Source organism: Indicator indicator, chromosome 7 (assembly GCF_027791375.1).
Source record: "Indicator indicator isolate 239-I01 chromosome 7, UM_Iind_1.1, whole genome shotgun sequence".
NCBI classification, from domain to species: Eukaryota; Metazoa; Chordata; class Aves; order Piciformes; family Indicatoridae; genus Indicator; species Indicator indicator.
The window spans coordinates 7,244,024-7,260,841 of NC_072016.1; the positions used below are offsets into that span (position 1 = coordinate 7,244,024).

Sequence of the window (16,818 nt, forward strand, 5' to 3'; positions counted from 1 at the left end):
ATTTACTCAAAGAAGAAATCTAAGTGCTAGCCTTTCCATAGGTCTGCAACTCAAGCTTCGTAAGAGTGTCTTTAAATAGCCCAAGACTGCCAAAGTCAAAAATCACTCTCAGCCCGCGTTTGTTTATATGCGGCAATCTCAATCAACATTTACTTTTGGACTCAGTAAAAGGCAAACTGTCACTGCGGCAAGGCCAGGCAGGCAGATCGATACCCGTCCCAAATTTTCCGCAGTTCTTCTTTCAGTAGTTACTCAGTCAGTGTAAACTCACATAAACAGGATTTTAAATAACTTTCCCGGTGTTTTTAGCAGCTTTGAGAGCAAAATAATCGTCAGTCACTTCTCTCGAGGGGAGGAGAAGGCGAGGGAAGCAGTTTGGTGCTGGATACGGCAGTTTAACGATGCCCCTACACCTGCGGTGGCTGCAGCCGGTGATACTGGCGCAGAGACTGTGCTGGCCTGCGGTTCAGAGCTGGGCCGGCCGGAGCCGCTCAGGGCAGCGCTGCGCCGGGCACCACGGCTGGTGCGCGGGGCTGTACCAGCGTCGCCGAGGCGCGGGAGAGCAGCGGTGGGGCGCCTGGTATGCAGCCGCCGGATCTCGGCGAGGGGCAGGGGGCCGCGGGGCTGAGCGGGAGGCCGCGGACCCGCGCCATGGCGACGGGCGCTCAGGAAGTCGCGTCAGGCCCGGCGCCGCCGCGCTGCTCGGCGGGCTGACGGGTAGCGGCGCAGCGGCCGCGGCGGGGCAGGCAGGGACCGGCACGGCAGCCGGGGCTGAAGCCGAGGCTGGAGCCGAGGCTGGAGCCGTGGCGGTGCTCGTCGGTGCTGCCCCTGGCGGCGGGGCGGGGCAGGGCAGCGGCTGCCGCGTGGCGGGAGGGGGCTGGCCACCGGCAGCGGAGCCGGGGCGCGTGTGCTGCGCGCCGCGGCGGCGGAGTGACCGGCGTTGTGTCTCCGCGCTTGGGTACGTGTTTCACGGTGCCCAGGGTGCGGATGAAAGCGGCGCCGCTGCCTCCCTGGGGCCGAGGGCAAGTGGGCGCGGGAAGCCCCCGCGTTTGGGGGGTGAAAGGGTTCCGAGGGAGACGGGCCCTGCGGGGACCGGTGCCAGCGGCTGCTTTGCGGTCGCCCCCGCCCCTCGCGGCTGCCTGGGCGCACGGAGGGGGACGGCCCATCCCGGAGGGGCTTTGCACCCGATACCGGCGCTCAGCCGTTTTATTTATAGCAGATCCTGTGAGCGTGAGGGATCCCCGAGCTGTGCCGAGCCCGTGAGGATGCCGGCGTGCTGCAGCCGGTAACAGCGTAAGCGCCGCGGCGGAGAGCGGACGCTCGGCAGGGCAGGTTTTGTCAGAGGTACGTACGGAGTTGCTGGTGCTCAAGCAGGTTTTTCGTTACCTTTATTTTTTTTTTCCAAAAGCTAATCTTTGATATGTGCTGGTGCAGCCAAGGTCACCTTGAGCACAAGGAAGACGCTTTTGTCTTCAACCGTTCATGAGCCTTTTCGTTCTATTTGTTGGGTGGTTTAATTTGCCTGAGCACTAGTAATAATAATAAAGTGATAATAATAAAGGCAAATTAAGCATAAGAGCCAGCGAAGAAGAAAGGATAACTTATCTCCTTGGGCTGCATGAAGATAAGTATGTGCATGGAGGTTGGAGTAGGTGAGCTCTAAGGTCCCTTGCGACCTAAGCCGTTCTATGACATGATTCTATGGATATTCCAGCTCCAACTCCAGTTTGTACTGAGAGCTCTGTACGTGGGGAGCTATTGCAGGACAGAGAGGCTTGTGTCTGATTGTGCAGGACAGTAAGAAAGACAAAACGTTGAACTAAAGTTTTAGGCCTTGCTCTTGCGAATGTTAGCATACAGGGTGGGAAGAGTTGTTGTTCCTGATAGCTTGGCTGGGGTACAAGTTTCTGTGTGGTGACAGATGGAAGAGGCGATATTGCCACTTTACAGTTTCTCCAGACGAATGTGCCGGGATCCCTGTCTCAGTGACTCTCCATAACAAAGCAGTTAATTTGTAGTCATTTGCAGATATCCTATATAAGGCTAAGTTGCTTTGATATTTTTGGCTTCTTTTATATTTTCTTCTTTTTTTTTTTTTTTTTTTTTTGGCCAACTGAGGATTATTAACTGGGCTTATTATATGCATGGGCTATAAAACTAATCTTTTAAAATAATAGTGTAAGTTTATAATTCTTTACTACTCTTTAATCCCAGAAGTCTGTAGTGTCACTTAGTCAGCAGAATGTTCATATTTAGGAGTGTGCTTGTTATGTGGAACACTCCTTTATCCAAGGAGTTTGCAAACTGGTTTGACTACAGCTAGATCAGACATATAAAATAATACTGTGAGATGGGATTGGGACAGGCCATTAATGAAATTGTTTGGAGATAAGAGGTGTCCTTGAGAAGCAAATTATGAAAGAGTGAGGTCATGAAGTGCAAGAAAGTAGTAAACTTTTGAAAGTGGCTGAAATGTGTATCCTTGTGGCTGAATGATTTAAACCATGCAGTGAAGAAAAGTGGAAAGGCATAGAGGGAATACACTGACCTGCAGTGGGAAGAGCAGGGAGAGAAAAACATGCATGTAGCTGATTGGCATGTTGTTTTTTATGGACATCAAATGTGCTAGGGTTTTGATCATATTAAAATCATGCTGATTTCTGAATGCAGTGAAACTTCCTCAGAACCTAACTTTTACTGAAGGATACAAAAATGATGGTTTGCTCATTTTTTTGCTAAATATCTATCCCTGAAATTTTGTGTGTTTATATATGTTTCTGTGTGTGTGTGTGTATATATATGTGTGTGTGTTATTTTTTACAGCTTCTGATCTTCACTTCAAGTCCTGTGTCATGGATGAGACGGCTTTGTCCCTTGGAACAATAGATGTTTCCTATTTGTCCACCTCAGCAGAGTGTAGTATCAGTAGATGCAAGCATTCCAGTGAAGAATGGGTAAGTAAAAATTGTGACTGTTACTGGTCGTATTTGTCTTATTTTTTCCTTCAGATAGAAGGTAGAGTTTTTTTATTATGAGGAATGAAAATAAGGCATCATCTCTCTCATGAATGATACAGATTCATTTTAATAACTTGAACTATAAGAAGGAGCCAGCACTTCAGTGCTGGTCTGAAAACTAACATTGCTATACAAGAAAAATCCTATGCAACCCTATTGATAGTCTTGCAGTCTTCTGGTGTGATGTTACTAATCACTTTTTATAGCAGTAAATGTGCAGAATCCCCTTCTACCATAGACTGAGGTCTAAGAGAAAGGTCATTGGTGTTCTGAAGGAAGTAGTTGGAAATGCACAAGGAAAGAAGTGTGAAGCTAAAGATGCTTGGTGTGATGGTTTGAAACTGTCTTTTTAATTTTTCCTTGCAAAGTTCAGAACAGAGAAAGTGAAAGAATGTAAATAAGTCACTATTGGGTGTAAGAAAGCAAAATACTGATTGTTCTAAACACTTCCATTGGATAGATAGAAATGTTTAAGAACTATTACCCAAAACAAAGTGGGCGCTCTGCACATTCTGCGTTCGGCAGTGGGGGCAGTTGCTGGGCTGTCTGGCTGCTGTTTCTTCTTCTCTTCTGGCTGAAGATAACACGTACTGACCTTAGCAGCTAAGTTAACAACTTTCTGCTCTAACTAAACTCTGCTTCTCTGTCCAGGGGGGTCTGGGGGGAAGCTCCTGAGAGAGAGAGAGGCCCCTTTGGGAGGGTCCCCTTGGGGGGAAGCAAAGGGAGATCGGTTGTGCTTTTTCTGTTGATTGTATATATTTGTGAATGTTGTGAATTTTGTATATTTGTACATATTCATTGCATTTCATTGTAGATTTTAGACTCTGCTTGTAAATACAGTTTTTATTTGCTTCCAGACTGGGCTAGCCTGGTTATTGTCGGTGGGGGGGGAATTTCAGCTCACACTGACACACTTGGCCATGTTGCTGTTGTAGCTGGAGCTTTTCATGCAATATAGGAGGCAGAGAAAAATTGGTGGATATAAGTATGAGCCTATTAAAAGGCTATGTCTTCTGTTGAGTGAGTCCTGGGATTTGGAGGAGATAAAAGGGGCAGTAAGCAGAGAGGGCTGGGTGGAGCAAAGAGCCACACGGGGACTGAACTAGTACTGGTTGGTTTAGAAGCATAGGTCAGGAAGAATTAGACATAGCTCTGGAGAGGAGGAGTTTGAACTTGATACAGAAGAAGAATTGGAGACATGGTCAGAATTGGAGACATGGTCAGAGTTGAGGGAAAGAACAGATGTCCTGGCAGCTGGGTTTTCTATCTAGCTAGATCCAAGTTACTTCAGACGTCAAGCCATGGTAACCAAGAGATCTGTGAGAGAGTAGCATAGAGGCAGGCAAAACAGAAAACATAGGAAGGAGGTTTTGTGAGGACGTGGTGATGAGTTCAGTCAGGGCAGAAGGAAGACAGTTTTGTTAGTGGTTAATTTTGGAGTTAGCATTATGGAAAGTGATAGGTGACTGGGGCAGGCTTAGCAGCCTGATGCTTGTTTATTTCAGGTGGAAGACTTAATCTTGGAATAATTGCCAATTCATACAGCTTGCCAAATATGCTATATGCACATTTTAGTTTTTAGGTATCTTCAGCATGGCTTTTGACTTTCAGGTTGTTTCTGGCTGGGCTGGCTCTCTAGCTGAGTATGTGATTCTCTGTATTGGTGTTTTCCAACTCTTATGCTGATTTGAGCAGTTGGTTCTACCATGCTTCTCCTCTGCTTCAATGTGCTGCTTTAAACAACTTTTTGATTTGGTTTATTTCTGTAATTTCCATTTTTAATAAAAATTTGACTATATATATATAGTTCAGAAAATGACAATGCAGTGCTCATTCAGTAGACTTTAATGGGAAAAATTGGTGTCTTAGTAATAGTTGTTGTTAAGTCTGTTTTCATTGTGTCCTAACATAGAGAACATGTTCTGTGAATGCAGTTACCTTGGAGTTTTTGTTTCTATAATTTCCAGAAGGACAGCATAACATTGGAGAATGCACAGTGCTCCCTTTTTCATGTCACTTTGCATAAAGCTGCTGAAAAAGAGACTACAAAGTAAAGTGCTAATATTTTGCCTACATTCAGGCTTCTTGCAAGTTTGCAGTTAAAGGTTAAAAGACATTCCTCATGTTACAAGCACCCTGACATTATTAAGAGTGTAAATTACTGTGAATTTCTTCCACTTTTCTGCCCTATCAAGTTTCCTGGCTGCTTCTTATTAGAGCTATTATATATTTCAAAATTTTGCATGTCAGCAAATGCCGCAGCACGTCAGATATAAAAGTGCAACTCTGTGATTTTGGTTTTATGTTTTTAAAATCACATCATCCGGAGACAGTATCGTTTGTTTTAGAAAAATCTTGGGGAAAATGATGTTAGTTTCACATAATTGCAGGGGTTGGGCAGTATTTTTTGTGTGTGTCTGACAACTTTTTTGTTTGTGTCTGAAAACTTTTACTCAAACGTTTTCACGTAGCCAGTCAAATGTATTATTTCTGGATATTTAGACAGTGATCTTTTGCTCTGCAGGGAGAGTGTAACTCTAGGCCCACTCTCTTCCGATCCGCCACCTTAAAATGGAAGGAGACTTTGCTGAGCAGAAAAAGGCCATTTGTGGGACGATGTTGCTACGTATGCACTCCCCAGAGCCGGGTAAGGAGATTACAGACTGGATTATGTTTGACAATAACACATAGTTGCAGTGTAATGGAGTTCCAGTAGTTTTCTTACTTTCAGAATTAAGGTCATAGTGTTGTTATTTCATAAAGGAACACAATTTTTCACCTTTGTTTGCAGTTATGGAATTAATGGATGCCGTGGAGCTGTTCTGATGCTTTGTCTCCCACAACTCTCCAGCTCTTCAGAGTTAGGAAATTTTCCACACAGTTAGGAAGTTGTGTGGAAAAATTACCTGCTCTGCTAGATGAAGAAAGGGAATTGGATGCACATTAAAGTGCTAAAGCTTACTTTTAGGATGCCTAATTCTCTATCCATAGAATAAGTACAGTTTTGAAAGTAAGCAGTATGCTTCCCTTCAAACTTGAAGAGATCAATCATTTGCTTGAGCAGAGAAGTTATTTTCCTACAGATGGCTGATTCCTGACTTCTCTTGCCAGCCTGGAAACCAGGAGTGTCAGTTACAGTGGTGAGGATATTTGCCTGCTGGGAACAGTGTCAAGATGGTGGTTCTAGAGAGGTTGCACAAGCTGATTTAAAATGTGAACTTTATTGAACTGCAGTGGGACTTTCCGTAAGCTGAAGATGCTAAATGCTGGTAAATGGCATAATAGAGTTTGCAACCAGTTCATCATGTAATTTGACTGTATGTACACCCCAGGATTCAAACTGCACTTAGTTGCACCTGCACTAAGTTCCATGATTGGCTGGACTAGAGTGAAAATCTGCTCATTTCTTTGACCAAGCTAAGTTCCACTCTGTTCCTATGCCAGAATAGAAATGCAGGACAGAGATCCAAGCATAATGTGAAGGCTGTCTATGATATGTGCAAGACTACTTCTAGCAGACATGTGGTTTGACTTGTAAAAACCTGTCTAGGAATCCTCAACTTAGGGCTTTACAGATTTTCGTTAATCTGTTAGAAGTTAGGCTCTCTGCTCAAATTAGGAATTATGCTTTAAAAATAAAAATCTTGTTCTGTATTTTGTCCACTTAATAAGAAACTAATTAAATATCCAGAGATCCCATTCAAGAAAGGGGTGTGATGTGATTAAGACCTTTATTGCTTTCTCCCACAAGGAGAAAGTGCCATCCGTAGAGCAGACAATAACAAAGCAAATCCTGTCATTACACTCTAGATATTTCACTTTTTTTGAACTGCCTGTTTGGACAGTTCTGTTAAGGGGAAAGGGTGGATGAGTGAGACATTTCCTCAAGTTGGCCAAACTTAAGTTTTGGACAAAGTACCAGCTTGCCAAAGTTGAGAGTGGGAAGACTTACATCTCCCTCCTGTACTTCCCCTGCTGTCTTGGGAGCTGATCAAGTTCACTAACCAAGCAGAAAACTACCTGCTTTATTTATTCATTTAGTGTGGCTGTCTTAGTTTTCTGCCTTGCCTGAATGAGGTTGGCTTATTAGAGGATGTGATGAATGCTGGAGGTGGTACAAGTCAAGAGGTGAAGGACTGGCCTGGTGTCAGTTTTGTAATTAAGTGTTATTTGGGCAGAATGAAATTAGCCTCTTGGTTTTGAAATATGAAAGAATAAAGTTTAGGTTTTCCTGCCAAGAAATAGTTATCTAAAGGTGAGCTGCTCCAAAATGCATCCCAGAAGAGTTAGTGCACTGGCATGTAGACTCTGTACTAGGAAGGTTGAAAGCAGGATTAAGTTTGTTGTTCAGGCAGAGCAGGAATGTGGAGATTTGCCACCTAACCCTGGATGGATACCCTTGACCCTTGGGCTGCTGTTATGTGATGCTTGATCTGCTGGCAAACTGATTGTCACTGACTGAGCACCACAAGGCTTGTAATTATACTAATGATGAATGTAGCTTAGTAAAGTTCTGTCTCAAAGATGAGTTCTGTATTATGACAAATCCTGGTTTATGTGACATCAGAATATAATAAAATAGTCTGACTTGAAGAATACAACCATTCCTGTGTGCAGCAAAGCCTAGAGAATACTTTGAAAGTATTGGAGTTAGGAATAGGGACTTTCTGAATTCCGTTTTCATGTCAGAGCAGTTTGTGTGTACTTTGTGAGTGAGTTCAGCACTTCCAAGCTTTGGCACTTGTTCATAATAGAGGTGAAAAACATTGCATTGTCTTACATGTTCTGGTGAATGTAAAGACACAGTTATTCTTATATGTCAAAGTAGTCCACCAATCCTTTTTTTCCTTGGTTTTACAGGATAACTTCTTCAATTCTAGTATTCCTTCCTTGGGTCTACGTAATGTCATATATATCAATGAAACTCATACAAGGTAAGGTAGCAAGTCTTTCTTTTGCCTTTAAATTAAAATTCTATGTGTTCTGGTCTTAAAACAGGGGAAAATTCCAGGACTGAATGAGTATATACTACTGTCCTAAAATGCAGGAATTGGTGCTGACTGCAGGAAAGTAATGTGCTTGTTAAATCTGGCCAAGTGTCTTTGGGAGCTGGACAAAGTCCTTTGGGGTTATAGCCAAGGAGTTTAAGGGTCCAACCTGTTTCACAGAAAACAGAGCATGTTTAAATCCTTTCTCCTTTAGTGCAAATGACAGCATCTGTAGCATAAAGCTGTGAAGAGCTGTTTTATTCCCATGCTCAAGAATGACTTCAGGCTGCATTTTAATTTACTGAGAAGATCTGGCTCACAATTTAGATGTTGACTATTACCACTAATGACAATTAAATCTGAATATGTCTTATGAGACTGACTTTTCTCTGCCTTGGTGGCAAAGTGCAGCTCGGTAATGATGGTGAATATGACCTAAAAATGATGATGTGTCTTTGCACTATTGGAAATGTATCTTGTGTTCTAGGATAAAGATACTGGAAATATATATAAAAATCTTTATTCTGTTCTTTGAAAAGTTAATAGTGCTTGCTAAGGTTTTCCCAGTAATCATTAGCATAAGCAGGTCTTGCAGTGTTTGCCACAGTCACAGCAAACAAAGAGAGGCCAACAGCCTGAAAGAAATGAGCCAAAGTGTCTGAGTGGAAGAAAGGCAGCATTGTGCTGTGCTTGAGAAGGAGGAAGCTAATGTTAGAGGATGTTCATTCTCTAATTTGAATTAATTATGTTACTTAAGAGGTGAGCTTGTAGTTTAGAAAACAGAAAAATAAGAGTAGTGTTTGATTTTTAACTTTTAAAAAAAATAGTTCCAAAAGTCTCATGCTTGAATAGTTTTGAATGGTCAGAGTTACTTAAATTAGAAATATAAGGGCAACAAAATGTGGGTTAATGAGTTATTCTGAAATAAAAAAGCTTTAGCTCAGAATATCATTATAGTCTGAAAATGTACGATCTTAATGAAGTTCTAAAGTCCTATGGGGTTGCATAGCCACAGTTTCTTGACCTTAGAAAGAAGAGGGATTCTCTTTAGCTGCCAGCATATTGAGACAGCCTTTTCCTGAGGTGCAAATATGTCTTCTTGACTGGCTCTATTCTGTATGGTTTTTGTCTTCTATCGTTGCTACATGATTAGAAAACTGATATGATGCAGTATAATGAGAAAAATCTAAGCTGTAAAATGAGTGTAGAAGCCTTTATACCCTGACAGATCCCTGCAATAGCTGTATGCTGCTGTGATGATATATTCATGGTTACCAAAATTGTTGTCAGAAAGAAGCATGTCCTTCGCTCTGCTTTTTAGAATAATAAGGCTCTCAAACTCTGAGGAGAAGGGGAGAATGGAAGAGCAATTAAGCCAGTCACAACTCTACTTCCCTGACAGCATGAATAGCAAAATTCTGCTCTTTGAAATGATCTGAGTGTTTGTGTAACAGTTATGTGTCAGACTGTGCTGATGGCTTTTGCGTGTGCGCTCGTCTCGGTTTTATTGTGAGTGACCTGAGTGCTCAGGTGGTTTGGCCTTTTGCGGTGTAAAGGTTCCTTCACATCTTTCCTAGCTGGTTTTAACACATGTATAAATTTAGTGAAATATGGTAGGGAAGTTTAACAGCCAAGATCAGTAACTTGTGTGACGACAAATGGAGTGAGACCTTGGCGTCACTCCAGCATGGAAACCAGCGTGAGCGTTGCCACCTACGGTTTGGTTTGGGACACTCTCCAGAGCATTAGTGATGCATTGCACCAGCAGTCCTCTTGCATAATACTGTGTGCTCTGGTTTCAGGAATGGCCAGAATTTAATCTGTCCTTCCAGCTCTTAATTTTGCCCCTTCATGTCAGCTCTGCTGTTCACAAGCCTCAGCTCTGTTTGGTTTGTGGAGTGATTTGCATGAGTGGTGACTTGTCCAGTCCCGGCCTGATGAGGGAGGGTGGCAAGGAGGGAAAATAGTAATGAATATTCATTGCTGAGGGCTGGGATTTAGCCTTTCCCATGTCACATCCATCTTCTGTGATATTAGGAAACAGTTCAACATAACATTTTCTCAGGTGACTGCTTCTTGTATGATCCAGAGATTAGAGGAGGGTTAATTTAAAGGGAAGAGACTGGCTGCGTAAGCTACTTAAATACTCAAATGTGTGGAGAGAATTACTATTTAGTGGTTCTACTCCTGTTAAAACTTTGCAGGGAGAGGGTATGTAGAAGGCACGTCGGGCTTGGTGTTTAAAAACACTAGAAAAGAAGCAAAGGTTTTGAATAAAGTGTTTTTTGTGTTGGTGGCTAAGGCAAACGTATTTGCAGAAGTGTCTGAGAGAGTTTATCCTGCGTGTACAAAGTGAAGAGCTTTCCCAAGAGGACTTGGTGTTTTTTGAAGATGTTGACAAACCTCTTAGCTGGCCATTTATGTTCCTTCATGGAAAGTCACTGACTCAGAAATCTGCCCCTTATTTTACCCTCGCTGAGCTAGGGAGTTCAGCAGACAGACAAAATGTATGTGCTGGTTTCTAGCTACTTTCCTGTGATATTGTGAATGTTTTCAGGCCAGCATCATCCTGAATTGAAGTAATGCAGACTTCAGTTATCTCAGATAATTTGTGCTGTGCATTGGTTGTTTAATCTGTAGCATTAGCATATTGGCAATTTACAGGAAGATGTAGAAGGTTTTGGGCATCCCTTCATAAAACTACTACTTACTTTACTTCTCAATTGTATTTTTATGTGTTTTTAATGTTAGTTTTTTATGGCAGTGAAATATTTTGGAAGTCACACTCAAACACCCTTCATGTTTTTGTAGGTACAGGGGGTGGCTTGCAAGACGCTTTTGTTATGTCCTTTTTGTGCAAGAAAGGGATGTTCATAAGGGTATGTTTGCCAAGAATCTGACAGAAAATGTGCTGAATAACAGCAGGTAAGATCATGCAAAATAAAGGATTTTTATTTTTTTAACGACTGATACATCATGATGTGATACAAGAATTTGGAAATGGCAGGTTTTGAAAATTAGGCTATTTAAAATATTAAAGTATCTTTCAGCACAGCCTTTCAGGACTGTAATTTGCAATTTCTGTTTGAATAGGAAAAGAGGGGAGTTGAAGAATTATAAATCTCCAAAGGAATGATGCATAGTGGGTGGACAGCAGATAGTACAGAGAAAAACAAATTGTTATATGGGAACTCTTCAAACATTTGTTTATCTAATTTTCCAAATCATTATCCATAAAGTCATATTGCAGTCACCAGAAATTGTCAGTGTTTCAGAAATAATAGGAAAGCAGCATTTCAGAGTAGCTTGAGTACTAAGAGTGTGAGGCAACTGGAAAAAGGCTCCAGAATGCACTACCTGCCCTTTACTTTGTGGAGCTTGTTTTCTGATTCATATGCCACGTTTTTAACGATGTGTTGATCCCCTGATTAGCTATTTAGGTATCAGTTTTCCCTGGACAAAGAGAAATTCAGCTGGATGTCCACTCCTTGAGACTACTTTGACTTTTCAGAGGGCACATGCTGCCTACATTAACATTGCTAATTCTCTTGAATGTTTAATGTTCAAGTCCCATCTGAAGATGATAGGATTGCTGTTGAAAAGTAAAGCAGACTGTGTTGTGCCACAGTTACAGGGTGTTAAACTACTTAATCTCTTTTAGAGATATTTTAAATGGGGAAACCAGCCCTTCTAAAATGTAGTCATATTTTGTAAAACTGGGAATTCTAAGGGGAAGGTATCTTAGAAGTGCAAAATGGCAGCTGCATAATTCTGTCTAAGGAGGCAAGTGAAATTGCCATGGCAGGAAAAAGAAAATATTAACAAAGAGGGGATTTCAGCTGTAATTTCAGGAGATTTCTTTCTGCATTTTTAATCTTATTAACTATTTATGAAAGCTGGCAGTCACTTGATGTCAGTACTTGTGAACTGTATACACACTGTTTTGTATGGTCAACTTTGAGTGCATTCATCCATTGTCTACCTCTTTAATCAGACCTTAGAACATTACTGAGTTAAATTTAAAGCATTTGGAGTACACTGCTTTGGTGTGCATCTACTTTTATGCTTCCAAGTTAACTCCTGTAGTAGCACATAGATACTGTTTCCAGTAGTTGTAGTCTATGTCTTGCACTCTTCTGTTGTGGGACTGTCTCCTAAGTTTCACTTTTCAATGTTAGAGTCCAGAAGGCCATTGTAGATGAAGCTTCTGAACCAAATGCTCCAGGTAGTTTTGCTCAAACAGATCCTAAAGCTGTCAACAAAGTGAAGAAAAAAGTTAGGAAAATTCTTCAGGAAATGGTAGCAAATGTGTCACCAGCTTTAATCAGGTAAGCAAAACAGCTCATGAGTAATGTCAATGGGTAGAAGGAGAGCCAAGCTCTCTCCGAGTTATACCAGCAGGGCTTGTAACACATTATTCATAAGTAATGAATATTTATTCATAAAAAATAATACATTATTCATTAAAAGCCTTTCTCTAGTGTTAATGAATGAAATGGTAGTTATTCTTCATTTTCAGATGCAGCAGAAGCCCTCTGCCTTTTCAAGGGATAAAATCATACAATAAGATTAAATACATTATTTTCTATTTGTCTTCTGAAAATAGATTCAGTGCTAATGCTTTGAGCAATATTAGCATCCTTTGTTGTTTTAGGCTGATAGGAGCAAGAGCAGATGGCTGCAGCATCTTAGACTATGACAAACCTGTTTTCTAGTATGCCATCGAATACCATAACCTGTAGTTATAAATATCTATTAATATATATAAATATATAAATATCAGAGGGATGTGATGTCCACTTTTACTACTAAGGATGAATTTGTCTCTGTCATGTTGCTAGTTCCCTTCACCCTGCATTATTTGTAACTATATTAAATTGTCCCACAAGACCAGATACATGCTGTCACTTAACTAATTTAGTTATTATAGTTGAACACAGAGCCTCCATCAGCTTGCCCCATATGGAAAGTGGTCTCTGCCCTTTGCATAGCCTTCACTGAGGCTGATGCTCAGTTTTGTGTCATAACTGCAGGAGGTTGCTATGTGTCATAACTGCAGGAGGGTGAAATGTGGTTGCTACCCATGGCTTAGCTGATAGGAAAAAACATGTTAAGTAATTGGATTTTGCTGTAATTTTATTTTAATATAAAGTAATTAGATTTTGTGGCTTTGCCTTTAGTCATATAGAAGCAATGTAAAATGAAAGCAGAAGATGAATTAAGCTTTTTGAGTTTGTTTGTTCTTCAGGTTGACTGGCTGGGTATTACTAAAGCTGTTCAACAGCTTTTTCTGGAATATTCAGATCCATAGAGGTCAAATAGAAATGGTGAAAGCAGCAACAGAGGTAAGGGAAGGTGGGAAAGAATTTAGTAAGGTAGATTTCTGATGGAGTTTCTATTAATATTTTCAAAGCTTTCTCTTTTTAGGAGAGTTCTAAATCTGTGTGATAATCAGATTGTAGACAGAACTGTCTTCTATCTGTGAAATAGTGCTTTTAAATAAATATAGTGCTCTTTGAGTTGTATAACCTAAAACTCTATGTGAACTCTGGTTTTACCTTTGTTTCAGGGTCAAAGTTTAACTGTCAGGCTGAATGATTGTCTTGGATAAGCTGCATCCAGCATTATTTCTTTTATTGTGCTGTTGCAGCCAGTACTAAATCATAGCTCTGTTTAGGATTCTTCACCCTCACCTTAATTTGGAAGAAATATCTGCTTAAGAAGTAAACTTTTCCTATTACTTCCTAGCAATCTGTTTCCAATCTTTTGATATTTATTCACATTTATCAAAAAAACTCCTAAATTCTACCATTTTCTTTGCACTCAAAGGAACTGATTCTTTTTGCAAGGTTTGCCTTAGAAAGAAGAAGGTTCCTAATACTTTCTGCTATCTTTTGATTCCAGTGTTCAGGAACCTCACTAGTCATGTATTCTTGCTGATACCTAATAGAGCGAAAGAGCAGGACTAGCAGTACTTTGGTGACACTGATGATTTAACCACGTCCCTTTAATTGATTGTTGTCTCAGTACTGTGAGTCTGGAGAAGCTGGGTGTATTAATCATTGGTAATATAAGGCATACAACTGAAAAATGAAAATTAAGGCATACAATTGACTTATATGTTGTCATCACGTTTGAATGAAAACCAGAAGTAAACCAACTGGATGATGGTAACTAGAAAATACCATCAGTTCTGATAATATGATGCTAGCAATCTTAATGGTGGATTTTAGAAAAGAAGTAATATTCTAGATCTTTTATCAACTGCATTCTCTCTTTTTTTTCCCTGTCAGATGAATTTGCCTCTTATCTTCTTACCTGTTCACAAATCCCACATAGATTACCTGCTCCTTACATTCATTCTTTTCTGCCATAACATCAAAGCACCCTACATTGCTGCAGGGAACAATCTCAACATCCCCATCTTCAGGTAATAACCTCTTATTTCAAAAAAATGAGGGGCTGGGGGGAGGGATCTTCAGGCAAGCTATTGTGCAGTATATCATTTGTACAAGTGCAAGATAATCTGAGTATTATTGCACCATCTTGTACAACTTCTTTAGTTCCTATTACATGCTCAGAGAGAGCAAAACAAAATCCTTCTGAGAAACTCTGTCGTAGCCTAAGTAGGGTTAAGGAAGGATATTCCTCTCTTCTTTGAGGAGCCTCAGAGTGAAGAGGTGACTTAAGGGAAGCTAAGTATGTGAAAAGTGTGTAAATGAACAGCTCTTTGGCGTGAAGTTTAATGAGCTGGCCAATGGGCAGAAACCATACAGCCTGAATAATACTTTGTGGGAAAGTATTCCAGTTTGGTCTCTGTTTAAATTATATTTGTGCTGGTGAAGAACCTAAGGTTCTTTCAGGTAGCATTTTGCCAGTGAGGCAGGATTTGGGGACATATTGCAGGAAAGAGAGGAAAGAAGGAAGACGCCTTGACTTAGAAGGTGTTTTGCACCAGTAGGTGCTGGTCTCTGATGATCCCACTAAGAGGCATTCAGACTCTATAAAGCATTGGTTAAATGCTATTTATTAGGCCTAGCAGTATAAAGAGGGAGATACTGGCATAGACAATGTCTCTTTAGATGCTGGGAATCCCAAGTTGTGCAGCCTCCATCAGGTCTGTAATTCACGCATGGTGTGCTGTGCATAACCCTTTCTGCCTGCAGAAAGAGTTATCCCATTTTGATCATTTGAGCTAATACAGGATTTTCTTACAAAAAACCAACTCTATTCATCGTTTCTTCTCTCAAGCAGAAAGGGTATTCCCATGAGAACTTCTTGCTACACTTAGATAAAGGCAAGGCCATGCAAGTGGCATAGTTGCTGGTGCCGAGTGAGAGCTGCCTGCAGGCTTCTCTGTTAAAATGAGTTGGCTGAGCTGATTCTGCAGGGGTATGTGTAGCACAACATGGGCACAAAGGCTATGCTATGTGTGCAGCACAGACTTGGGCCAGCTCAGCTCAGTGTACAATAGTTTCCTGGTCAGGGTGGTTTACTACAGAGAGTAAGTAGTCTGTCAAGAGAGTGAAATGGAGTAAGATGGTGTAGAGAAGTCTCTTTCTTAAGTTAGACTAATACTTGTATGGTTCTATCATGTGCAGGTAGTGTAATAGGTTTTAGTCTTAGAGAATTCAAGTGATTTTAGTTCCTGTGCTGTGCTAGGAGCTGTGGAGTATTTCTCTGCAAAGTAAAATCACTGAGGAGAATTCTTCTTTATTATGTAGCACATTGATCCGCAAGCTGGGAGGATTTTTCATTCGTCGGAGGTTGGATCAGAGTCCTGATGGTCGTAAGGACTTCCTCTACAGAGCTCTGCTCCACGTGGTACGTATTTCTTGTCTCTGTAGTATTTCAGTCAGGTGGTAAGTAGGAAAGTGAGTTCTATTGGTCTGGGGGTGCTGCTTTGAATTCATCTGAGCTTTCATGCTGCAAAACAAGATACACGTTTTTGTATAAAGTCTTGAATGTATAGAAGAAAAGAAAATTGAATGCCCTTTGAGGGTGAACAGATTGTTAACTTTGCATAATCCTTACTAAAGAAGGTAGAAGTAATACTCTGTAAATCAATGTTAAACTTAAGCCTTGTTTCTCTTGATTTCTTTTCTACTGGGGCATACCTACACTGATTCTGTTAACTGAATAGAAGTCTTCTGCTTATAATGGACTGATGTAATCCTTTGTGCCATTCAGTATAATAGCTGTGTTTGCATCTTGGAAGATGGGATGTACTGGGGAAGCAGAAGGAGGGTTGTATGCAAATTGGCTAGATTCACTGTTGTTAAACATGCTGTTCTTCAACAAATCAGCAGCATTAATACTGCTTCTATATTCATGCACGTTACGTTGCAGTCTGGTCTGGGTGAATGTCAAGCATTAATTAGTGCATTTGTTTTTTTTCACAATTGTTCATGCTAAATCGTGATCTCCCAGTTTTTTAAAAAGGAATATGTTTCAAGTGTGACTTTACCAGTATAATTACTCATTTTTCCCCCTTTTTTCCCAATCTTGTTGTATTCAGCACATCGAAGAATTGCTGAAACAGCAGCAGTTTTTAGAAATATTCTTGGAAGGCACACGGTCTCGAAGTGGAAAGACATCTGGAGCTAAAGCAGGTCTTTTATCTGTGGTGGTGGATGCTCTCTTCTCAAATGCTACTCCTGACGTCCTAATTATACCTGTGGGAATCTCCTATGATCGCATAATTGAAGGTCACTATAACAGTGAGCAGCTGGTGAGAATGATTTTACAACTTGTTTTGCCTAGGGGGTTTTCTGATGATGTGCAGGAAAATGTGTTACAGGGCTAAATGCTGT

General features: G+C 41.0%; 1 protein-coding gene across 1 annotated transcript in view; it reads left to right on the forward strand.

The window, feature by feature from the left end:
• The first annotated feature begins 1,318 nt into the window (after positions 1 to 1,318).
• Positions 1,319 to 16,818, forward strand: part of GPAM (glycerol-3-phosphate acyltransferase, mitochondrial) — a 30,201-nt gene continuing 14,701 nt past the window's right edge. The window contains exons 1-10 of the mRNA XM_054382742.1: positions 1,319 to 1,344; positions 2,824 to 2,954; positions 5,542 to 5,664; positions 7,878 to 7,951; positions 10,817 to 10,930; positions 12,184 to 12,333; positions 13,254 to 13,350; positions 14,299 to 14,435; positions 15,730 to 15,829; positions 16,524 to 16,736. Of these exons, the coding sequence (XP_054238717.1) occupies positions 2,853 to 2,954; positions 5,542 to 5,664; positions 7,878 to 7,951; positions 10,817 to 10,930; positions 12,184 to 12,333; positions 13,254 to 13,350; positions 14,299 to 14,435; positions 15,730 to 15,829; positions 16,524 to 16,736 (1,110 nt within the window). The 5' untranslated portion in view covers positions 1,319 to 1,344; positions 2,824 to 2,852. The remainder of the gene's footprint in view (positions 1,345 to 2,823; positions 2,955 to 5,541; positions 5,665 to 7,877; positions 7,952 to 10,816; positions 10,931 to 12,183; positions 12,334 to 13,253; positions 13,351 to 14,298; positions 14,436 to 15,729; positions 15,830 to 16,523; positions 16,737 to 16,818) is intronic.